A 25,297-nucleotide genomic window follows, 5' to 3' on the forward strand; every position below is an offset into this window, starting at 1 on the left:
TGGACCAGTAAATATAATGTCCATTGCAAAGAAGAGATATACTCTGGTCATTGTAGATGAATTTACCAGATATACTTGGGTATATTTTCTACACAGCAAGGATGAGACATCAACTCTGCTAATTGAGCATGTCAGACAACTGGACAAAAGTTCTAAAGATGCAGTCAAGATCATCAGGAGTGATAATGGCACTGAGTTCAAGAATTCAAAAATGGAAGACATCTGTAAAGCTAATGGCATTAAACAAGAATTCTCAGCACCTGGAACACCACAGCAAAATGGTGTTGTAGAAAGAAAGAACAGAACTCTGATTGAAGCTGCTAGAACCATGTTGGAGGAAGCAAAGTTACCAACCTACTTCTAGGCTGAAGCTGTGCAAACTGCTTGTTTCGCACAAAATGCAACTCTGATAAACAAGCATGGGAAAACTCCATTTGAAATGGTCAAAGGCAGAAAACCAAATCTCAAATACTTCCACATATTTGGGTGTAAATGTTTTGTTCTGAAAAATCATCCTGAACAGTTAACCAAATTTGATTTAAAAGCTGATGAAGGAATTTTTGTTGGTTATCCTTTATCAACAAAAGCCTTCAGAGTTTATAATCTGAAGCAAGGATAATCATGGAATCCATTCATGTGTCCTTTGATGATAAGAAAATTACTGGAATAGAAGATTTTGAAGATCATGAGCAACTGAGATTTGAAGATGAAGATGCATTCTCTGATTTCATAAACTCTGACTCTGAGACAATATCAGAACATGTCACTTCAACTCATCAACCTCAAGCACATGTTGAGGGGGAGCACTTTCACAATGAAAATCTGGATGAAAATGTTGCAGACTCGGCAGAAAACTCAAACTCTGATTCTGACTCCTCAAACTCTGATCATTCTACATCAGAGAATCATGAGAACATATCTTCAGGGGGAGCATCAGAAACTCAGAATGCTCATGGAGATAGCATGAATAATGGGGGAGAGGCATCAGAGAATCAAAATCATACTAGCATGGATTATGGGGGAGGATCTAGTTCCAGAAGTCAACTGCCACATGAAAGAAAATGGACAAAGTCTCACACACCAGATCTGATAATTGGAGATCCAGATGCTGGAGTACAAACCAGAACTGCAACAGCAAATGAGTGTTTATTCCATTCATTTCTATCTCAGACAGAACCAAAGAAAGTGGAAGAAGCTTTAAAAGATGCAGACTGGGTAACAGCAATGCAGGAGGAGTTAAATGAATTTGAGAGAAATAAAGTCTGGACACTTGTACCAAGACCAAAGAACAGATCAATAGTTGGTACCAAATGGGTATTCAGAAACAAAACAGACAGTGATGGAGTAATCACAAGAAATAAAGCCAGACTGGTAGCCAAGGGATATTCTCAACAGGAATGAATTGACTATGATGAGACCTTTGCTCCAGTTGCCAGATTGGAAGCAATCAGAATTTTCTTGGCTTATGCAGCACACAAGAAATTCAGAGTTTATCAGATGGATGTAAAAAGTGCTTTTCTCAATGGGGAGCTGGAGGAAGAAGTATATGTTGAACAACCTCCAGGATTTGTGGACACAAAATTTCCAGATCATGTCTACAGATTGGATAAAGCACTGTATGGACTAAAGCAAGCACCGAGAGCATGGTATGAAACTCTGGCTCAATTTCTTTTGGACAGTGGTTTCAACAGAGGTACTATTGACAAAACTTTATTCTATCTCAACCATGGTAATGATCTGCTTTTAGTTCAAGTTTATGTAGATGATATTATTTTTGGATCTACTAATCCTAAACTCTGTGAGAGATTCTCAAAGCTTATGCAGTCCAGATATCAGATGAGCATGATGGGAGAGATGAGCTATTTTCTGGGACTTCAAGTCAAACAGACTGATGAGGGTATTTTCATCAATCAGTCTAAATATACCAGAAACTTGCTAAAGAAATTTGGCATGCAGGATAGCTCAGCTGCTACCACTCCAATGGCAACAGCCACTAAGTTAGATAAAGATACTGGATCACCAGTAGAAATTACTAACTACAGAGGTATGATAGGCTCACTGCTATATCTGACTGCTAGTAGACCTGATATCATGTTTGCAACCTGTCTCTGTGCAAGATTTCAAGCAGATTCAAGAGTGCCACATCTTGTAGCAGTCAAAAGAATTTTCAAATATCTCAAAGGAACAGTTGAGATGGGACTCTGGTATCCCAGAGAATCAGACTTTACATTGATTGGTTACTCTGATGCAGATTTTGCAGGGTGCAAAATAGACAGAAAAAGCACAAGTGGAAGCTGTCAATTTCTTGGAGGAAGACTGGTTTCCTGGTTCAGTAAGAAACAAAAATCAATTTCTACATCCACTGCAGAAGCAGAGTATATTGCTGCAGGAAGCTGCTGTGCTCAAATTTTATGGATGAAGAATCAATTACTGGACTATGGGTTAACTCTGAATCAAATTCCTATTTATTGTGATAACCAAAGTGCTATTGCTATGACAGGAAATCCAGTACATCATTCCATGACCAAGCATATCAGCATAAGATATCATTTTATCAGAGAGCATGTGATGGAAGGAACAGTAGAACTTCACTTTGTCCCAACAGATCAGCAGTTGGCAGATATCTTCACCAAACCTTTGGCTGAAGCAACATTTACAAGGCTTGTAAACGAATTAGGGATGATCTCTGGTCCTCTCTAAACTCTGATACATTGCATGATTATATATCTGTTAGTAATTGTTGATAACTTGATCTGCAACTGCATCTGTTATTCTCTGATCTAAATTCTGATGATTATGCACTGATATGACAAACTCTGATATTTAAACTCTGACCCGACAAACTCTGATGACTTGAATTTTCACTGATGAAGGATATTCCTGTGTATAATATGTTGCAAATACCTGAATTAGATCATGAAAAACTCTGGAGTCTAATTTTTGAGACATTACATATGTGGAAATCCTTGCTACACAAAACATGATTAAATTTGTTACTTAGACTGCCTTACTTCTTGAAAATTAGATAAGTACTCAGTGAAGAATTTGCTTTACTCCCCTCATGAGCTAAGAGTAATTAGGTCTTAGATATGGATCACAAATTTGTTTCCTCTCAGAAAAGAAAAAGAAAAGAAAAGAAAAGAAAAGACAAGAAGAGAAAAGAAAAGAAAAGAAAAGAAAGAAAATTCAGGTACTCCTTTGAGATCTTAGAAATTCTGTGAAAGGAAAGAACCATGTGCACTGCTGGTATTAAGCAAAATGCATCAGAAAATTGTATTTTTCTTGGTGACCTTTCACATTCTCTGATTACTGGAGAAATACACTGAAACAAAAATCTGATGAAGGTTATGACTCACTTACCCTGAGAAGTTTCATTTCAAAAGATACTTGTCTTACAAACGAGAGAAACTTTAAACTCTGATCTAATATGTGAGACACTCGGCTTATGAGATGGTTAAAACATCTTCTGTACATCTGATTCTTTCTAATTTTACTCAAGAAATTTGTCAATCTCTGTACAATTAGAATAATCATGACAACACACACCTCACATTCCATATCTGTGATTAACAAAAATTTATGACATTGAGTGATTTTTGATTAAATTCAAATAATTGTTTGCAAACTCTGAGGAAAAATTGGTTGCCAGATTTTCCATATTTATCTCTAATCAGTGCAAAATTTTATGACTAATCGTTGTTTTGTCTCATAATCTGCCATTTATTTAAACTCTGGTCAATGGTCAAACTTCTGATTCAAGTCGGAGTTTAAATTAAATGAATTTTGGTCAGGTGAATATTAGATTTAATTGTCAAACGGTACAAAATCCTTTTGAATTCCTGAGTGGAGAAAAACACGGTGAATAATTGTGTTTTCTCGGTAAATGTTACACAGTTATACAGATTCACACGCTTGCTCATAATTACTGCTCCACTACCGTTTTTGTTACCGTTCAGAGTTTGCCACGTGTCCCACTAACACTGAGAGTCAGTACGTCGTGTATACACACATATATATTGATCTTGAAAATTATTTTCACTTTTTATACACGATTTCTACTCTCTCTCTCTCTCTCAAACTCTCATCTCATTTTCTCATCAGACATTTGTCAAACACCTTACCCGCACTCTCCTTTTTCAGAAAATGTCGACCACTGCATTTGAATTCGATGGTTCCAAGTTCATGACCAACAATTATGCAGCAATTCTTGATAACTCTGAAGCCCCATCAGAGTTTCACTTGATTCAGGACTTCCTCGCTCATAGTGAGCTCATGTATGCTCTGACTCAGCCTGAGTCTTTCAGCCCTTCTCAAGTGCTCACTTTCTGGAGGACTTCCAGATATGATGATGGAGGGGATCATGGTTTACCATCTCTGACCTGTGAATATGAAGGTCAAGAATATTTTGTGTCCCCAGCAACAGTAAGGAAGGCTCTTCATCTTCCTAATCACAACAAGTTTCACTCCTCTGTATCCACTCAGACTTTAAGAGATATGATGATTTTCTTTGGGTACTCCGGGAACACTGACAAAATGGGAGAGCTCAAGCGTCCACACCTCTGCAAGGAGTGGAGTTTCTTCTATGACTGCATCACCAGAGCATTTGCCAACAAATGCAGCAATTTTGATGCTATACCACTCTTCAGTCAACAAATTGGGTATTCTCTGATTCACAATCTCAAGTTTGATTTAGCTACTTCTATTCTGAGATTTATAGGTGATAGGAGAACAGAGAATATGAACATAGTTTATTATGCTAGATTTTGTCAGCTAATATTCTCTTATTGCTTCCCTACTGTTCCTATTCCTGAAGCTGGTAATGAGTTGCCTTTTAAAATTACCAAGCGTGCATTTACTGATTTGATTAAAAAGGACAGTAAGAAACCACAAGTCCCTGTTTTTGCTATTCCTGTAACTGTACAGGACAACTTGAAGCTGGTAATGCCAGATAAATATGATCCCATATTCTCTGATGAGAATATACCTTCTTCTTCCCACCAGCCACAAGATGTATCATCCTCTGGTCCTTCCCAAAAAGGGCCAGTTGTAAAAACTGACCACCAACCATCCTCTGGTCCTTCCTCTTCACCAACCAGAGTGTTGAGATCTTCTAAATCCCCTTCTAAGTCTTCTCCTCCACCCAGGAAGAGAAGATTCTTACAGAAAATCTCAAACTCTGACTCTGATCATGAAACTATACCAACACCTCTTGTCTCCAGACCAAGAAAGAAGGTTAAGCCTACATCAATCACTGATCTAACTGTAGATCCACCTCTGCAGTCAGCAGTTAATCCTCTTGAAATGATCACAGTCTCTGATCCTGTGATGGTGGAACCACTCTCTACAGTTCCTCTGACCACTTCTTCTCCAGAAGCTGATATTCATATGTCAGAACCTATTCCTGAAACTCTGGTTCAGTCAGAGGGTACCTTGCCTCCTACAACACCACCAACTGCTATGCCATTATCAGAAGAAGCTCCAGAACAACCTGCACCTGAAATTCCAGAGTTTGATCAAGAACCTCTGATTCCAGATGAGACTCATGTTGCAGCTCCTGTTCAGGAGATCTCAGACAAGACAATCTCTGAAGCAGCTACAGCTCCTTTGTGTTCTCACACAGTCAGCATTATAGCAGCTGATGATGATGATGATACAGAGATAAACTCTGTTCCAAATGCTGACTTAGCTTCTCTGATAGCTGATATCTCTGCTCAACTCAGAGAAACTACATCTGATAGAGAAATCTCTCCAGTCAGAATATCTTCACCTATCAAGATTCCCTCACCAGCTCCTTCCTCTTCCATTCCTCAGTCAATATCTGCACAGAACAAAGTCTGCACACTGACATACTCAAGAAAAATGGACAGAGCTCCATCTTCATCAGTGGAAGACAGATTATCATCCATTGAAGCTACTCAGAGCTTAATGCAGCATACTCTGGCTGATCTGAGCTCCTCAGTAGCTCAGCTGGTTAAATTTCTTACCTCTGCTGATGTCAAAAAGGGGGAGAAAGTACCACAAGACAAATGCAAAATGGATCAGCAACAGAAGTCAGATGATGAGGAAAAGGATGAAGAAAAGAAGAGAGATGGCAACACAAAGTCAAACTCTGTAAAGTCAAACTCTGAAATAGTGTTGCATACTCAAGCTGAAGAAAATAGAAGAGAAAAGGTTGGAAGCAGCTCAAAACAGACTCAGACTACTCAGTCTGAGTCTCAACCTCTGATTCTAGCTGACAATGAATCAAGAGCTCTTTCTGAGCAATTGATTGAGATTGGTGATCCTGAATCCAAGATCTTGAGCCATACTGTGAAGATTCAGGGAAAGGAAACTACATTATTCTACAAAGCTCCTACACAACTGGATTTTGATGAAGCAGTTGCAAAGAACTTATTTGAAGAAGAGAATCCTGGAGTATCAATTGAAGATATTAGAAAAGAAGAAGAGAGGTTGGCTGCAGAAAAGAAGAAAATCAGCAAAGCAAAATCTGATGAAAAGAAACAAATCACTGATTCCTCAAAGAAATTACCATCTTCAAGAAGAAAAGGAATAGTGATAAGTGAAGTAAATTATGCTGACATCAACAAGCCCAGAGTTTACCAGAAAAAGTCTGATTCCGATTCCAGTGGAAAAGGGAAGAATGTTATAGATGGTGTTCCATCTAAAAAGAAGGATGAGTCAGAAGCAACACAAACTCTTGCAACAATTTCTGAGTTTACTGATCAGAATTTAGCCTCTGACACTGCTCAAGCTGAAAACTTGAAGGAAATTCAGCTGAATCCAGCTGAAGTAAAAACCACCTGGATAAAGACAACCTCTGACAAGGCTCAAGCTGACACAGCTGAATCAAAGAAGAAGAGCTTGTTTGGAAGCCTTGGTACAGGACAGTACAAGGAAAGCTCCTTGTTCACACAAATCAGAGATAAAGGAACAAGAGGAAAAGAAGCAAGGGACACAACTGGTCTAGGTCACAAGAAAGAGAAGATTCAGACCAGTGCTGCAACTATCTTCAAAGACCCATATCCTCTCACTGAGAAGACTGGAGAAGTTGTAACACAAAAAGACCTTGACAAAATAGAGTCAGTACAAATTCTGATGGATACTCATGATGGGCCTGAAGATAAAGAGAAAATTGCTTTATTTTTGGAATCTGGCAGAGTTTACAGAATTTCTGAAGCTGATCTATTGATAAAATCTCTGAGGGAGCTTGAGCATATTCACTATATGCTTGAGATAAAGAATGAAGCAACCAAGAGATGGTATGAGCTGTTGAAAAGAACTATCCAAGAGAAAAGAAGATTTTATGGGATAAGTTCTGATGCAGAGTATGTTCCTAAGATAACTCAGGAAGATGGTTCAGAGATTAATATGGAGAAAAATAGTTCTGTCATGGAAACTATAGCTGGAACCAGAATTTTGGGTTACAATAATGAAGCTGACAGACCAGGAGCCATTCAACTGGGAGAAGCCATGAAAAGATGCAAGGCAAGGGCCTTGAGATCAGCTATATACCAGACAGGAGAAGACAATGAAGAATTGAAGACTGTCAAAGCTCAGATGATACAGACTCTGAGACAAATTGAAGAAGATCTGATCACTCAGTTTGTCAAGGAAAGCTATGGATATAGACTGATTGGATAGTTAGCTTTTACTGGTTCTGTAAGTTGTAATTAGTTCTGTGAATTAATTATTTCATGCATTTGTCCTTGATTATTTTTGACATCATCAGTAAATATATGGAACTTGTTCATCCTGTCTAATGTACAAGTTGGGGGAGATTGTTACATATTTGATGATGTCACAGGTATCTAACTTGTTTAGTGTGCAGAAGAAAATATCAGAGTTTAACTGGAAATCAGAGTTTAAAGACTGCCAGGTGGATCAGAGTTTAACGATGATCAAAGTTTGCAGGCGGCTGATTTTCAGGGGCATATCTGACTAAATAAGGAAGATAAAGATCAAGAGAGATTGTGCAGATCAGGATAGCAGAAGGATAGCTACTGATTAGATTATTTTAGGAAGCAGATAATTGTAAATCAATCAGTAGATATCATGAAACTGTGTATATAAACACAGCTTAGGGTTTACTCTAGAGGAGTTATCAATTGAATATCATTCGTGTAACCTAGCAGCTCTTAGTGATAAAATATAAATCACTAAGAGATTATTTGTAAGCTACTGTGATTTGTGAATAAGAGTTTAGTGGATTATTCTCTTATACTTGTGTTTTGTTATTGATTGTGTTCACTATATTATCTTATACAGTGAGTTTATTCGGCCTAACATTTCCTCACTGTTTCACCGAGTATATTGTTAGATCTATGCATGTGACTTTTCACTTTCCTTGCTATTCTTGAATTTTGCCTGTGTGTATATATGTATATATCTGAGTTTGATCCTTTTGAGTTTGGTAGTTAATTTTGAATCTGTGTTTGTGATACTCGATAGCATAAATATCTAGGCCCGCCCTCTTTTCTCTTTTCTGGACCTGCCTTCTTCATACGATCATTGTAATTTAGGTATCTGCGTTTTGTCTTGCATTTTGGGGGGCCGTCTCCCTCTTGTCGCCTGGGCGCGCCCTATCTTGTGGCGCGCCCTCTTTCCTAACGTAGGATAAGGGGCCTTGGTTTTCTGTTAAATGCCTTCACGAATTTGACTTTTTGCTAAGGCGTTATCGCACTGGCTGAATACCATGTCCTTTCCTTCTTCATGTTATCTAGAACCTGTTAATGTGATTCTTATATTTTCTGAATCCGTCCCCGTCCTATTGTCTTCTCCATCCGCCTTTCTTCTTCAATTTGTCTTCTTCCTATTTAATTTTCTTTTCTATTTTGTCTTCTTTTCTTTACATACTTGGCGCGCCCAATGTTTGAGTTTTATCTGTTTCGCTTTTGCAGCTGGCTAATCTGGGCGCGCCAGATATTCTTTCACCTACTCCCTTGCGATCATTTTCTTCTAGACCGTCTGTAATAATGGCTGAACGGGAGCCTTCTTCTCCTGAACCACAAGAGGTCGACCGGGTTGATATAGACGAACTTTTGGATCAAGACGAGCAAGATCTTCGTAATTCCTCTAAGAATCCTTTGGTTGAATCTGACGACAACCAACCTAGTACTTCTGGTGAAGAAGAGTTGGGAGATGATGCCAGCGATACCGATGAAGATTCTGAGGAGGCTGCAGCTGAGGAGGAAGCCAGAGATTTCTACCATGCCATGAACGAAGATGAATCATTAGATGAGGCGCGCCCTCCTTCACCAGCTCCTTCACCTAACCCCTATGCCCATCCTCAGATAACGGACAGTGAGTTGGACTTTGATTGGGATGAGGAAGGTGAGATCCGTGAAGCACTTAAAGCCAAAAGACGTAAGAAAGCAGGCAAATTAGCTTGCGTTGGGCTGTCCTCCACTGCTTCTAAGGCAGAGATCGAATGGTGCCTCAGATATTATGACAAAGGATGTATCTGGGCGCGCCCTCATCCTTGGATGCGGCCTCATATCTTTGATTATAATCCTAGACTCCGTATTCCTAGAATGGTCCTTACACCAAAGCTAGTGAAACTTGGCATCGGTCCTCCCCTTCATCCGTATTTTAGATCGATAATTGAATGGTTTGATATCGCCCCAATTCAACTGTCTCCTAATGGCTGGAAGCTAGCAATTGCCCTATACATGCTCTATCGAGACCATAATAACCGTGCGCCAACAATGGAGGATCTTAGCTACTTTTTTAGATTGGGCGCGTCTAGTCTCGGGTACTACTACCTGGTGGTGTGGAAGACTCACAATTCTACTGGATGGTCTGAAGGCAAGACAAGCAATGAGAAGAAATGGAAAGAACCATTCTTCTACACTTGGCCAGATGAAAGAGTCAGGACCCAATTTAACACAACACCTAGTAAGTGTATCTCATCTTTTCTAGGCGCGCCTCCTGTTACATTTGTTTTTTTTTCACGTACTTAGTTATTCTTCCTTCTTGCTTCTTTAGGTGAAAGAAAACAATCTTCCCTTTCTGGGCGCGCCAAGAAGCGTGCAGAAAACATTATAAATCTTCCCTACGAGGCTAAGATCATCAACCATTTGGTCACTACTGAGCGTCTGAAGGAATATGGATTTTTAAGTGACGCAGTGGGAGACATATGCCCGTATCAAGATTTCTATGGGGGTCGCCCCATAAGAAGAAAGGCTAAAGAGGTCGAAGAGATAGTAATCGAAGATGAGGAGGAGGAAGATTCTGACAATGCCGAGGATCAGGGCGCGCCTGACTATGGTGACCCTTCTTTTCTTTACATGCTTACCCATTCTCTGTCATATAGATTCCCAGAATTATCTTACTTGTCAAACATGCTTATAACATTTGATTTCCTTGACATTATACTGTTACTGATAACTTCTCCCTTTTTTTTTTTTGCTTTTGTGTATTTTCAAACATGTCACTTCCTGCCGGGTTTGGTGTGAAGAGTGGGCGCGCCACAAATGTCGGCGCGTCCAGTTCCAGGCAGGCACATAAAGTTTCTGTTAGCCAACAAGTTCCTAAGCCCCCTTCTCCCAGGAAGAAGGGACATGAAAAAAGGAAGAGCCAAGAGGTTGATGTGCACACCCCTAAGAAGTTGAAGGTGCAGGAATCATCATCTGGGTTCCCCTACGAGGCTCCAGTAACAGCAGCAGGCGATTGGTTTGCCAAGGTGGCTGATGGCTACATTGAACCGTCCAAGTTTAGCAGCTGGCAACAAAGGAATGGTGACCAGGCGGCCGATGCATGTAGGCGCGCCGCTGCTGAGCTCTTTTTCCACTTAACATGTAATCCCCCTAATACAGAGATGCTCAGGGCGCGCCTTGACGCCGCTAATGAAGAGACTACCAAGTTGAGAAAACAACTATCTGAAGCAGAGAAAGAAAAAACTGAACTGGAGAAGTTTAAGAGTAGGGCTGAGAAGGATATCTCCAGGCTGAAGACAGATACAGACAATCTCAGGATAGAGCTTAACCAAACTGCTCAGGAACTGTCTTCGTCTGGCGAGAAGGTGGTCTCCTTGGAGGGTCAAGTTGCTGATTTGCAGAGCCAACTGGCGACAGTGGAGACTTCTTCTTTTGCTTCAGGCTTTAGAAGTTATGTTACTGGATTCCTGGCTGTTGACCCAGAGTATGATTGGAGCAAGTTTCTTCCTGCTACCAGAGCTTGGATTGAAGAGTTCAAGGTTGAAGAGGCCAAAGCTATTGAAGAAAAGAGGCTTGAGATCGAGCTGGAGGCTGCAGGTTCATCTGCTAGCAAGTTTCTTCAACAGCCTTCTCCACAAAGGGCGCGCCCTGACGATGAAGATGAAATTCTCCAACTTGAACAGGCTGTAGACGAAACTCCTCTCCAGACCAACCCAGTTTCTGAGGCCGTTCTTTCTCAACAAGGCAACCTGGACTCTTCTCAGGATCCTTGATCATTATGCTTGTTTTCCTTGAACATTTTAGGGTGCGGGTCCCTGCAACCCTGCAAGTTGTACGAATTATTTCGATACATTAGCCTGGATTCTGATATGAGGGCGCGCCCTATTATTGTTTGTTTGTGTGTTGACCGCTACTTAATTCTAGGTTTAACTTGTATAACTTATGTGACGACTTGTCCGTTTGATATTAGGGCGCGTCTCTTCTCCTACTGATGCTTTAGTTATTCTCTGCTTTTGCTAAGTGCTTTCTTCTATGATTTGCTTGTTTCCTTTTCTCCCTTGTACTTCATTTGGTATATCTTCTCTTCCTTAATGTGCTGTGTTATAAAATATTAATAAGTGGAAATGTGGCGCGCCCAGTTTCGATGCTTTTTAAGCCAGAGAGAGCAGTTGGTTTGCTAGATGCTGATTGTTTTGCTGGATTACCCCTCCTGCGAACTTATCCTCAATTAGAATTCTTAAGAGGAGCTATTATCTTTTAACTTAATAACCTGCCAAGTCGTTAGCGAGTAGGCGCGCCCCATGTTTGGGCGCGCCGTGTGTTTGCAGTCAGTAAAATGAACTAAAGAGCCTTGTCATTATCTATTGACTACATGTTGTTCCTTTTGGCAGATGTCATGTGGCTCTTATTGATAATACTTCTTCAAATGCTCAGCATTCCATGCTTTGGAAATAGGCTCACCTTGCATATCTTCCAAGTAGTATGCTCCTCTAAAGATCTCAGCCCGAATGCGGTAGGGACCTTCCCAATTGGCGCCAAATACTCCATGACCTGGCACCCTCATCCCTGGCATCATCTTGCGCAACACCAAGTCCCCTACTTTGAATGGTCTAGGCTTGACTCGACTGTTATAGAACCGGGCTGTCCTTTGTTGATATGCTGCCAACCTAACTTGCGACTCCCTTCTGACCTCTTCCAACATATCTAGATGTAGCCTCTGGTTGACAGCATTGTCCTCTTCCTGGAAGTGGTCTCTCCTAAAGGAACCTGCTCCGACCTCTACCGGAACCATTGCCTCACAACCATAGGTCAACATGAATGGCGACTCCCCAGTAGTTGTCCTTGGCGTAGTGTTGTATGACCACAATACCATTGGAAGTTCCTCCGGCCAATCACCTTTCTTCTCTTCTAACTTGGCCTTTAGCGTGTGCTTGATGATCTTGTTGATTGCCTCAGTCTGTCCATTGCTTTGTGGATGATATACAGCTGCAAAATTCCTCCTTATATTCAAGTCATCACATAACTTCTTCAATTCTCTGCTATCAAATTGTTTCCCATTATCAGATATTAGTTTGAACGGGATACCAAATCTACACACAATTGAATTGAATACAAAACTTGTTATCTTCTTAGCAGTAATAGTTGCTAGTGGCATGGCCTCGGCCCACTTTGTAAAATAATCAACTGCTACTACTGCATACCCGACTCCTCCTTTGGCTTTTGGAAGCTCTCCAATGAGATCTATCCCCCATAAGGCGAATGGCCATGGACTAAGTAACGGAGTCAGACTTGCTGCAGGACGAGATGAATATGTGGCAAATCACTGGCACTTGTCACACGCTTGCACGAACTTGCTTGCTTCACTCCTCATAGTCGGCCAGTAGTATCCTTGCCTAAGGATCTTTAAAGCAAGTGAACTACCCCCCGAGTGATTGCCACATATTCCTTCATGTACCTCCCTTAAGATGTAGTTGCAATCATCCCCTGCAATGCACTTCAGCAACGGTTGATTGAACCCTCTCTTGTATAAGACTCCATCGTAAATAACAAACCTTTCTGCTCTGTATCTAAGGCTTCTGGCTTCCTTTACACTCTCTGGGAGTTGTCCATCCTGAATGAACTTAAGTATCAGTGTCATCCACGTAACCGCCACTTCATCCTCGACTTCCATCAGGTCCTCTTTAAACAGGGTTACCTTCTGTGCTTCTGACACACTTGGTCTCTCCTGAACACAGAATTGGATAGTTCCCAAGAGTTTGGTGTCCCTTCTGGAACTGGCTTTGGCCAATGCATCAGCACCCTCATTTTTCTCCCGCGGGACCTTTTCCAAATGTACCTCTCTGAAATTCTTCATCAATTCTTGCGTATGGGTAATGTATAAGTTCGTTCTCCAACCCCGGGCCAAGAACCCCCCGTTTACGTGGTGAACCACCAACATAGAATCACTGTATACAATAAGGTTCTTGGCCTTCATCTCTATGGCTAAGGATAAACCATTGATCAAAGCTTCATATTCTGCATCATTGTTGGTTGCGGGGAACCCTAGGTGGATGGCACTTAACAACCGACACCCCCTAGGACTAACCAAAACTATCCCAACTCCAGCTGCGTTAGAATTGATAGCCCCATCGACATGCAAGTTCCACCATGTGTCATCTTCCACCACAAGACCATTAATGGGTTCAACAACTGGATTATACGGTACTATTGCCCACTCCTGAGCATCATCTTCAAATTCCAACAAGAAATCAGCCAGGGCTTGGCCTTTGATAGTAGTTCTAGGCTTATAATCCAAGTCAAACTGTCCTAGCTCAACAGCCCACTTCATGAGTCTCCCCGTGGCTTCAGGCTTACGCATAATCTGACGTAGAGGATATGAGGTTCTTACCTCTATCTTGTGTGCCTGAAAGTATGGACGAAGTTTCCTTGCTGCTAAGATCAAAGAATATACCAACTTTTCCATGCTGGTGTACCTTGTCTCAGCATCCTGTAACCTCTTGCTAACATAGTATACCGGGAGTTGAACATCCTTTTCCTCCTTTACAAGGACAATACTGATGGAGTATCTTGACACAACCAGATATAAGATCAATGTTTCTCCTTCTACCGGCTTGGCCAAGAGAGGTGGCTTCCCCAACTGCTCCTTTATCTTTTGGAAGGCCTCTTCACATTCATCTGTCCATACGAACGTTTTCCCTGCATCCTTGATAACCTTAAAGAACTCATTGCATCTATCTGAGGACTTGGACACAAATCTATTCAATGCCGCTATCCTTCCTGTCAAGCTCTGAACCTACCTAACATTCTGAGGAGCTTTCATATCAAGCAGCGCCTTGAATTTTGTAGGGTTGGCCTCGATCCCTCGATGGTTTACCATGAATCCCAAGAATTTACCAGACTCCACTCCAAACACGCACTTCTGAGGGTTTAGCTTCATTCGATATTTCCTTAGTATGTCAAACATTTCGGCTAAATGTTGAATATGATCTTGCGCCTCCTTGGACTTGACCAGCATGTCATCTACATAAACCTCCATAGTCTTACCAATCTGTTCTTTAAACATCATGTTCACAAGGCGTTGGTAAGTTGCGCCAGCATTGATTAGTCCAAATGGCATCTACAATATCTATTATATGAGAACAGGTTCGTTTCCTGAGCAAGTTTATTCAGTGCAAAAAGACTATTTCACCCTTTTAAACACTGCTTGATATAATACCGAATCAATATCTTTTACGATCTTACCCTTCTCAACCTGATTCCAGCCTGATTCCAGACTTTAGCTTTCACAATCAGCGATCATTTCTGTAACTCTGTTAGTTCATGCTCGGCTCCTTCCATCTTCCGCCCACACTGAAGCACTGGTTCCAGAATGATTAGGAGGAGTGAATTTATTTGATTTCAAAATACAAGATTTGAAAATACAGCTTCAAATCGGGGATTTTTCTTCAACGAGCAATCCCATCCCATCCACTTCAGCCGCGTCCCCGTCCCAAGTTGAGAATGCAGAGGGGCAATCATAAATACTGCCTGCTCCGTGCCCCACTTCATTTTCGCTCCATCACTTCGTTCTGAATCCACGCCAGCTTCATCGTGTTGGTTGGAAGGGCGTTTGGTGCTTCCCACCCACTTCAGCCTTCTGTCTTTGGGCGTGAGTGTGAGTGTATTTTCGACAACTCAAACTGTTTGGTTTTAGTTCTAATAGAATTTTTGCATTGTTGGGACCTATTGTAGGATATACAAGTATGCGACATTCTAATTTCCTTTTCTCGCTCATTTCCATGTCTATATCTATATGTATCTATCTCATTATTTTGAATCTGTTAATTCTTCATTTTCTGTGATTTTTTGCTTTATATGTTCTGTTGTTTGGCTCTCACCTTCACCAACAAATAAGACTAATGTCTTGCGTGATAGCTGCATGTTCACATTGATCCTACATGATCACTTTTCTATTGTCTAATTACATCTGATATGGCCTATTTTTGGACCAAATTCCTCATAAGGGAGGATTCAGGTGTTTGCTTTTAATAATAATATATAAAAGTTCAAAGTTAACTAGATAGCATTTACATCACCCTTTTAAACTGGTACTTACCTTGCACTATAATAATCTTATTTCTACTTATGTATTTGATTAGGGATCTCTGCTAATGAACAATCTTCTTTGGTAAATATCATTACTTATTTGCACAATTTACACATGTTATAGATTGCATATATGAATGAAGTCCTGTAAATTAATATACCTAAATGTTGGAATCATGAGGCACCCCCTTCTAATTTTAGTTGAAAATCATAAATTTTTTGTTTGGAATTTGTGCACTTAATATCTGCAGTTTTTAGAGGAGCCGATCGCACTAGGACAAAGAGTCAAAAACCTATGGTGCAACTTAAGCTATCTTTCCATGGATTGGTGATGAAGAATACACTATTGTGATGTTGTTAGAGTCCGTGCCAGCAGACAATGAGGCCGTTTGTAGAAACCATCTTACTAGCAAATAATGAGCCTTCTGCTGAGTTTAACGGGAAAGGAGACAATGAGCCTGGTGTTATAACTATCTACTGTCTATGTATATTCTATGTCTATGTGCTAGGAAACAAGTGTCAAATCGATTTACCAGCTTGAAATGCATTACTATGGAAAATGATATTTATTACACACACCTTAAGCAAATAAAAACAATAATATTGTCATATTATACTGCAAACATTGCGCATGTAGAATCACTTAAATTTACTATATATGAATGTTATATCTGGACAGTTCTGTGCCCTCTTTGTGCGTCTGTGTGTGCTATTTATGTATCAGCAGCTTATACCTGAAAGTCTTAAAGTAAATGGATGACAATGAAAGTCTGCTTTATGTTAGTCAGCTACCTAATTATGAATTTCCTTGTTTTAATTTTTTCTGACAATCTCTCTTTCCTTGAATGTGGACGCCTGTCTAGGTGTGCCTTTCTGCAGATATTTCATTGATTAATTAGTGATTCTATATGGGTTGTGCATCCTGTTTATATATTGCGCAGTTTATAGATTGTTAATGAGATTCAAACTCAGCTTTGTGTCCATCAACGAGTTCAGCTCCAGAAAGTTGCCTGATTATGAAACTATTCATTGTAATTTTTTCTGATGAGATACCACTATTCTATGCGCTTGAATGTGTAAAGTAGTCTAAGCGTATATTTTGAACAGCATATATACTTGAAATTTTAGGAGAAATAACTCCCAACTCCATATGTAAATCTAATGGAATTGGGCTCAGGCCTGAAATTGAGAACGCAGCCTTCAATATTATACTTCCAATTATGGGGTTTAGAGGTGAGTCTGTGCGTGGTGTTGTAAATTATAAATCGGTGACTAAACTATATCTTTAAATAAGGAACTTAATGACCCTGTTCTAAAAAAATCTCTAACTTCTCCCTTTTTACATATCTTTGATCCCCATTATAACAACTTATCCGTAAGAACTCTTAACGATTCGTAAAAATTGTTCGTACTTGAATAGGTTTAAGCTAACCACAAATTAGCTCTCAGATTTGCTCCCTACAAAACTCGGCCTGCTTCACTGAGTTAAAACACTTACCATTTACTAGAAGCTTTGAAGGTACTCCAGGCTTATGTGGAAAGCCTTTGTCCATTATAAAGCTCCCAGGAAAGTAATATTGCATCCATTTCTACAGCAATTGTTGGAATCTGACAGCTTCAGACATGCAAAAGGAATTCAGGTAAGGCATCACGACCTTTAAGAGAATTAGAACCTAATGAATTCTTATCTGTTTTTGCCTCTCTAGATTGGCAGTATTTAGTTTTACATTTTTTCCCTCTTTCTAAAAAATTGATTAATTTTAGCATTGTCTTTTAATAACATTACGGCTTTTTGCTTTAACAGAGTTTAAGCACTAAAGTCTACTTGAATTCTACTATAACCACATTATGACAGTGATAATGTGTAAACAGCAAGAATCTGTACATGATATCCTAGGAAATATCTTGTATACACAGTAGGAAAATATTCACATAACCCAATTTACCATATAGTACGAAATTATAACCTTTAAATTGAGGGTGCACTTCATTGTCATGGCATATCATATTCCAGATCCTGCGAAATGCTTCAAGATAATGGGTAAAAACAATTCTTATCCTATGCCAACCCTATCACCCAATTTTAGAATTAAGGTCTTCAGGAGCTGCATATAAGAGTTCAGCAGCTTTTGGTCTGTCGACTGACCCAAAAAGAATGTCGGCCGTGGTGAGGTAAGGGTCACCATAGAAATGTATATCAGTGTCCAGCCTTTTTGCTATAATGTTTCCTTCTAGAGAAACACCCACAGATGCACCTAAGCCACATACAAATTAGCAGCAGACGGTTGTTGTAGTGATACTGTGATACATTCAAATTTACATGGAAAGAGAACATTAACGTGCACCTAGCCTCTACAAAGCATTACATTTGTAAAAAAACCAAATGCACAAAAGACATATTTTGTTAAGAAATTTTGCAAGTAAAAATTAAGAGGAGACATCAGTGTTATGCTAATTTCTTTCAGACAATTTTGTTGGTGGTTACGGAGCTTGTCTGACAAAGTGCATTTTCAACTGCAAAATGAGCTGAAATTGCATGATGGAAGACATGGTGGTGCGTTAGTAAGCCATGACAGTATTTTAGCAGACGAAATGGGAGAGAGCAGCATCATATCAAATATTTTGTCAATGGACTTCGATTTGTGGGATGAAGCTTTACCTTCACCGCAGAATTTGGTTAAGTTACCAGGAGAAACTGATAAACAGTTTGGTCCGCTTGGTGCAATGAATATGAAGAAAGTACAAAACAGCAATCAGTCTAGGTTCTCATTTGCAAGAGAGGAACATCAAGCATCCAATTTTGGGCCATCTTCTGCTTCTTGCAAACTGTTAGGAATCATTCTTTCACAAAGGTTTTAAGGACAATGGAAACTATTATCACAGTGGTGCTGCCAATGGTTATTCTACTTTGAGCGTGCAGCAACCTGTTGATCTTGCAAGCACCTTTTTTCATAATTCACCCAACAGGTTTTCTGGTTATCTCAGAGGTGCACCTTTTTATTACAGATAATATCTATATATATTTTATTATATTGTGCAAGTCTGGCAATTTATTGATTGATTGGTTGTGGAGAATAAATACTAATTTTTTTGTTAAATATGCTCTATCATTTATGTCTTTCATTTTTTTTCCTTTTACTCCGTGTGTGCATTCATGCACAATCTTAGTCGGCGATTTCATGAAAAGGATTATGTCTGACATCTATATAAGCATCACTATTGTCAGAGCATTTTTCCCTAATGGTTTTGTCATAAATTTTCTTGTATTATAGCTAATTTGATATCATCTAATTGGGTAATTTTAACAGGAAAGATGTGAAGGAAATTCAGGGGATGATAACCTGGTACTCTAATAGTTATATGATATTGCTGCTTTATGTTACTTATAGGCTGCTGTAGCGCTATAGTTGAGTTTATCTTTTTTCATAAGGTTTGTTCAAATTTTGTATTTTTTAATGTTGCTTATTAATTTTATGTTAGTGTACATATACAGGGATTCAAAAAAAATTCTTGCTTTCTTGGCTCGTCTCTGCATCCAATGCTAGCAGAGCTTGTTGTGGAGTTAGGTGACAATAAATTAGTGTTTACCATGTAGTTTAATGTCTCTTGTCCATAAGAATTCTCTATAATATGTGGAACAAATTTTGTGGATCTTGGTCATACAAATATCTTTAGCTAACCAGAAAGTTTGGGTGAGTGCCTTGCAATTGCATTTATATATAATCATCAATATCCAACCTATTATGAATGTAATGTATGTCGTCCCTCTTTCTGTTATTTAATTAATGGTATATATTTTCATAATTTATTTAGTTAGTGAAAGTATATTTAAATAATGAAATTTGTGAAGTATTATTTGCAAATCCGTTCTTTTCAATAATTGTTTTGCCCCTTTTTTAGCATTCTTTAGCATATTGTCTGCCCGCCATTTATCACCCCTTAACTTTACCTATGATTCATTCTTTTAAGTGTTTGGCTATATTTTTTTTCCGCCGAACATAGGTTTTGAAGTAAGCAAATCAAATAAATTGAAAATTATATTACTCGCCAAACCTACTTCTTTGTATCCTTCCTATCCTTGTATCAGGCCTGGCGTTACAATCATCGGCCTATTAAGATATTGTGTTGCCTGATCCATTTTCAAAATTTGTGGATACTATAATGATGTCATCCTCTACATAATCCCTCGTTCTTAATTTTTTATGTTATGATATATTTTAAGATATCAATGATATATATATATATATATATATCATTATATGTTTGTAATTAATGTTTACTTATTTACACATGCTTATCTATATATTGAAACATTGATTGTGCATTTATAGGAAGTGGTGTTCCTTGCTGGTCCCGGAAGGCGTGATGTACACAAAATGAGATGGGGGAATAATGGCGGGACTGCCACGGACACATTATTTGGATTCCGCAACAAGGGCAGTCGACTACCTAGAATACACCGTAGAGGAATGGAAGAATATTCGGGTGAATGAGACTGTCTATCAGATTTATCAATATAATAAAAACCAATTGAACTGTTAGGCAAAACAAGTAAAACAAAATCATTGGAAGTGTATTTGCTACTATACGTTGATTCTTTGATTTGATTTCAAGCTCTTTTTATTATTGCCGAGTCTTGGGTTCTGTCTTAGAGCTTTATTGTTCGTGGGTTTTATTAAAATTTTGACTTTAAGGCATATTGAATATTTTTTTTATTGGGTTCGTAGAAAATGCTTTTGTTATATGAAAACCTTGCTGGTTTTGGTCTTTTTAAAGTGTCGGATGAGGGGAAATTATTGTCTGAATTGGGGTAATTAATGATTAATAACATCTGAAGAAGGAATTATTGATTACTGACTGCCGTTGTAATATTTTGTTTTGTTCATCACTTATACGGACATACCTCCATTTAAGAAAAGAATTAGCTGCAATTTGTATTGATATAAGGCTTCTGTCTATGTTTACATCACCACTTTCTCTTTTAAAAATCATCACAAGCTGGGACAATATTCTCATTAAACTGCGAGCGGATCCATTCAAACCAGCCACCCTAGAACCATTCGAGACGGACCATTGGTTCATTATCGACTTTAAAGAAAGCTTGTACTATTAGAGATGGAAGTTGTAGTGGCAGAGTCGTTTGAGAGAGGTGGAGATGATAAGAAAAACTCACCTTAAATGTCTTCTTCTATTACAACAAAATTATCATTTATCAAGTAAGAACTATACTTTTTTTTAAGGAGTTAGAACTGTACTTCTATTTGTGTAAGGAACTGATAAAAAAACTATTATTTTTATAATTAATTAATTTTATAAAAAATCATATTTATATTATTTTTAAAACAATAGTATAATCACAATTTAATAATATAATCTGAGTTTTTATACGAGGCCTGTGCCTTGCACGGGCACTAATGCTAGTTCCTATATAGCAATATAACCCTCTGTCTGTTATAAATGAAGTATGTTCCTGATCTAGCTCATGCATGGGTATCTGATTGTATCCTGAATAGGCATCTATGAAACTCAGCAAGGCGTGTCCGGCAGTGGCATTTACCAACTGATCTATCCTTGGAAGGGGGAAGCTATCCTTCGGGCATGCTTTGTTTAGATCAGTGAAATCAACACAAGTCCTCCATTTCCCATTAGGCTTCTTAACAAGGACCGGATTGGCCAGCCATGTCGGGTAGAAGGATTCTTTAATCAGCTTAGCGCCTAGCAAACGATCGACTTCTTCTTTTAATGCCTGGGCCCTCTCTCCACTAATAGCCCTTCTCTTCAGCCTGACCCCTTTCTTTGTGGGATCAATATTTAAGTGATGACTCATTACTTCTGGATCAATTCCTATCATGTCTGCATGACACCAAGCAAAAACATCCAAGTTGTTCCTTAAGAACTGTATAAGATTCATCTTTAACTCTCCTTTCAGCTTGGAACCTATCCTTAGTACCTTAGCTTCATCAGCTTTTCCAACCTGGATCTCGATTGTATCCTCAGCTGGGCCAGTTTTGGCCAACTCCAGGGGTAGCCGCGGGTCTAGATCAGATCCCTCCTTGGTTCCGGATGTCTCCCCTTTTTCCCATATAGAGCAAGGCTTAAGTTCCGCATCTGAATCTTCCTCCATTATTTCCTTCCCTTTTATTCGCTTAACATTATCTTCTTCATCAGGGAACTGAACAATGTAAGTCATGTTGACGACCCCATTGTTGTTTACTCCAACAGGCTCCTTCAATGATCTATTCTTCTTGAAACCTGTAAGAGATTGAAGATAGCACTCTCTGGAGTCATACTGGCACCCTCTCACAACTCCAATTCCTCCAGGTGTTGGGAATTTCATAGACAAGTGATATATTGATGTGACCACTCTCATCTCTTTCAGTAGTGGTCGCCCAACAATGGCATTGTGTGATGAGTCGTGATCCACAATCATAAAGTCCATAACTTGAGTGGCTGAGCATGTTCCTTCTCCTAGAGTTACTGGGAGCCGGATTGTTCCCTTTACCTTCACAGCCTCTCCTCCAAATCCATAGATATACACATCCTCAACTTTCATATCCTTATCAGGGAGGCCAAGCTTCTGGTAGGTGCTATAATAGAGAATGTTGACAGAGCTTCCGTTATCAACAAGTACACGGTGAACATTCATTGGACCAATGCGAATAGCAATTACTAGTGCGTCATTGTGCGGGTGATGGACCCATCTTGCATCTTCTTCTGAAAAAGTTATGTCAACAGCTTCTCCTTTAAAAACTTTAGGAGGTCTAGATGACAAATTGTGGACATTAGTAAGGGGCCTACCTTTAGCCTCTTTTGCATATCTTTCCATAGCTTTTGCCCCATTGCCAGCCAAATGTGGTCCTCCAAAGATAACATGGATGCTTCCCTCTTTAACGAACTGGATATCTTCTTGCTTCCCCCTTTCCTGTTCACCAGTGTATCCAAGTCCTCTCTTGTCCTTGGCTCGATTATCTCGTCGGGATCGGGCTTCACGAACTATCCATTCGTTAAGATGACCCTCTTTGATTAATGACTCAATTTCCTCTTTCAACTGCCTACATTCATGGGTGTCATGCCCAGTTGATTCATGGTACTCACAGTACTTGTCCCTGTTCTTGGCTTGCCAAGAATTCAAAGGTGCCGGCCTACGGAAAAGTCCTTTGTCACGATTGACCTCGAAGATGTGTTCAATTGGCGCGGCTAGTGGTGTCCAGCGATCTCCTCTTTCTTCATAATCCCGGGGAGGCGTGTAGTTCCTTCTGTAAGTGGTGTTGACCCGATTGGGACTGCGTCGCCTCCCCCTTTGTTCTGGGCTTGGGGATCAATCTCTTCTCTTTGGTCGGGCCTTATTGGGGCTCCTCTCATTCTTCCTGCTTTCGGCCAACGATTGTTCAACATTCTTGTATGCTTCAGCCCTTGCATAAAGATCTGCCAAGGACTTGGGATCATTGCCTTGTAAGTGCTTCCAAAAGTCGGTTCCCACTCGAAGCAAGGGCGTCGCATATCGACGGGTTCCCCATCTGTTATGATGATCGCTCTGTCTTGAGGTGTGTTCCCCATCGGTGTACTGTCGATGGGGTTGTTATCGCCTCCTCCCGATCGAGGGTCGGGTGGTTGGTTCCCGCCGGGCGTCGTCTCGCCGTGATTCGACATCTTCTCCTTGATGGAAAATCTTGAACTACCCCTCCTTTTAGCGCCAATTTGTTAACGGAGAAAACTGGTAGGTTAACAAAGATGAGGTTCGCGGCGTGGATCAAGATTCTTGTTGGCGAGAAAACAGGAAGTGGTTGGTCGTTTGTTATGGAGGCGGCTGCAATTGTAAGCAAATGGTTCAAGATTGCTAACTGGAATAGCTCTCAAGAATGATCGATGCCTACAATCTGCCTACGTACCCCTTTTTATAGGGGATCAAGCCGGTACACAGTTCTTTCTCCCAAGAGACCCATGTGGGCTGGGCCTCTCCTTCTAGAATCTTCCTCCTGAAAGGGGCCCAATGCGATGAGGCCTAGCCCTAGAGCTTACCCCAAATGCATGGGCACTACCCTACTCCCCGACAGGGACAACCCGCCAGACTACAGAGATAGGACCTCCCAGAATGTATCTTCTCTTTCATCCTCTACCTCCCAAGGAGGATAACCCCTCAGACTACAAGGTAGGGCCTTCATTATTTTAACAGTAGGATCTACTTATGCTTAAGGGCGTCCCCTCAAACAAGAAGCATCTCCTGCTGTCCTTCTGAACCACGATTAAGTGAACTGTCCTCAGCAAGTTGGCGCGCCCAAAGATAGGGCGCGCCCTATCGTTTAACTGGGCTTCCTCAAAATTATGTCGATCTTCATCTTTTTCTGGATTAAGCAGACCTCCTTTGGTGGGCCTAGCGCATTTAGTGACTGTATAATTTTGCATATAACAGTTGGCTATAAAATTTAATTTTGGAAAGCCACCTATACTTTTAGCTAAGGGCTTGGGAGAGTTGGAGATGCTCTAAGACTGCTTCAATGGTATTGGCTATATTGGCTGGCTATAATTTAAAAATAGTATGTTATTAATATTTAGATTGTTATAAATATAATATATCTGTTTAATATGGTAATAATTTATATGTAATCAGCGGGAAGGAAGAAAATAAATTGCGGAAGATGACGTAGAATTCACTACAGATCTGTAGTGGTTCGACAAATATAGCCATCCATAGGGGGATGGCTACAATTATAGACAATGGCTTGCTATAGTTGGAGTAGTGTTTTTTGTGGTCATTGGCTAAATATTTTTAATTTTGAAAAACCACCTAAACTTTTAGCTAATGGCTTCTCATGGTTGGAGATGCTCTAAGGTCATGAGAGTTGATGTTTATTATGTATCCCGAAACACATCAGAAAGATGGTATATTATTTAAAATTTAGGAATTTTATAAAAACAGTAACATATTTAGAACATTTTAATCACAAATTAACATATTTAGGACATTTTAATCACAAATAAACATATTTAGACCATTTTAATCACAAATTAACATATTTAGACCATTTTAATCACAAATTAACATATTTAGGCCCTTTTCTCCTATTTCTTTTGATATAATCAAGATTATAAAAAAAGAAAATCGATTCGACTTAATTTCGAAAAATTAATGAGTACACAGAAATCGGAGAATACTCGGGACATGTACTCGGAAAACTACTAAGATATTAATTTTTTTCTAGTTCATATTTTATAATCCTTTCAATAAAATTTTGGTATACACATATTTAAACTTGAAACTTAACAATAATAAAGCCTATTATTTATTACAAAATCGTTTATGGATCTTAATATTCTGAATTAGGAGTGGTTCGGGAGTAAAAATATGTGCTCGGTCGAGTTAACTGATATTCAGATCATTGGTTATAATATAAATATTTATATTTTTGTAAAATTTGATGTGAAAATCTATGAAATTTTTTATTTATTTTCCACAATATGGACCTGAAAAGTACTCCCTCTGTCCTATTTTATATGACTCTTATTCTTTTTCGGGACGTCCCAAAAAGAATGAACCTATCATATTTACAATTTTTGAA

General features: G+C 39.4%; 2 protein-coding genes and 1 long non-coding RNA gene across 3 annotated transcripts; 2 read left to right on the plus strand and 1 right to left on the minus strand.

The window, feature by feature from the left end:
* The first annotated feature begins 4,143 nt into the window (after positions 1–4,143).
* Positions 4,144–7,641, plus strand: LOC135149542 (uncharacterized). Its single transcript, XM_064085284.1, has 2 exons — positions 4,144–7,158; positions 7,240–7,641. The coding sequence occupies exons 1-2, from the start codon at positions 4,144–4,146 to the stop codon at positions 7,639–7,641; spliced, it is 3,417 nt and encodes a 1,138-aa protein (XP_063941354.1).
* Positions 7,642–12,060: 4,419 nt separating this feature from the next.
* LOC108201357 (uncharacterized) lies at positions 12,061–14,772 on the minus strand. The gene is made up of 3 exons (XM_064085285.1): positions 14,453–14,772; positions 12,993–14,410; positions 12,061–12,947 (listed from the first exon to the last, which is right to left on the minus strand). Exons 1-3 carry the CDS (start codon positions 14,770–14,772, stop codon positions 12,061–12,063), a joined length of 2,625 nt encoding a protein of 874 aa, XP_063941355.1.
* Positions 14,773–17,745: 2,973 nt separating this feature from the next.
* On the plus strand, positions 17,746–19,436 carry LOC135149164 (uncharacterized). The gene is made up of 2 exons (XR_010287336.1): positions 17,746–18,707; positions 19,049–19,436. It is a non-coding gene; the product is annotated as an uncharacterized LOC135149164 (long non-coding RNA).
* Positions 19,437–25,297: the final 5,861 nt, after the last annotated feature.

This window comes from Daucus carota, chromosome 9 (assembly GCF_001625215.2).
Source record: "Daucus carota subsp. sativus chromosome 9, DH1 v3.0, whole genome shotgun sequence".
In the NCBI taxonomy this organism is placed as follows: Eukaryota; Viridiplantae; Streptophyta; class Magnoliopsida; order Apiales; family Apiaceae; genus Daucus; species Daucus carota.

What these genes read in the sequence shown, in the direction of transcription:
- LOC108201357 (XM_064085285.1), bottom strand. Translation starts at nt 14,772, where the DNA reads ATGCCATTTGGACTAATCAATGCTGGCGCAACTTACCAACGCCTTGTG. An exon ending in AAAGCTCCTCAGAATGTTAG is followed by an intron (nt 14,411 to 14,452) that starts GTAGGTTCAGAG and finishes GGCATTGAATAG; the next exon opens with ATTTGTGTCCAAGTCCTCAG. An exon ending in AAGCAAGTTCGTGCAAGCGT is followed by an intron (nt 12,948 to 12,992) that starts GTGACAAGTGCC and finishes CTCGTCCTGCAG; the next exon opens with CAAGTCTGACTCCGTTACTT.
- LOC135149542 (XM_064085284.1), top strand. Translation starts at nt 4,144, where the DNA reads ATGTCGACCACTGCATTTGAATTCGATGGTTCCAAGTTCATGACCAAC. An exon ending in TATTTTTGGAATCTGGCAGA is followed by an intron (nt 7,159 to 7,239) that starts GTTTACAGAATT and finishes CTTGAGATAAAG; the next exon opens with AATGAAGCAACCAAGAGATG.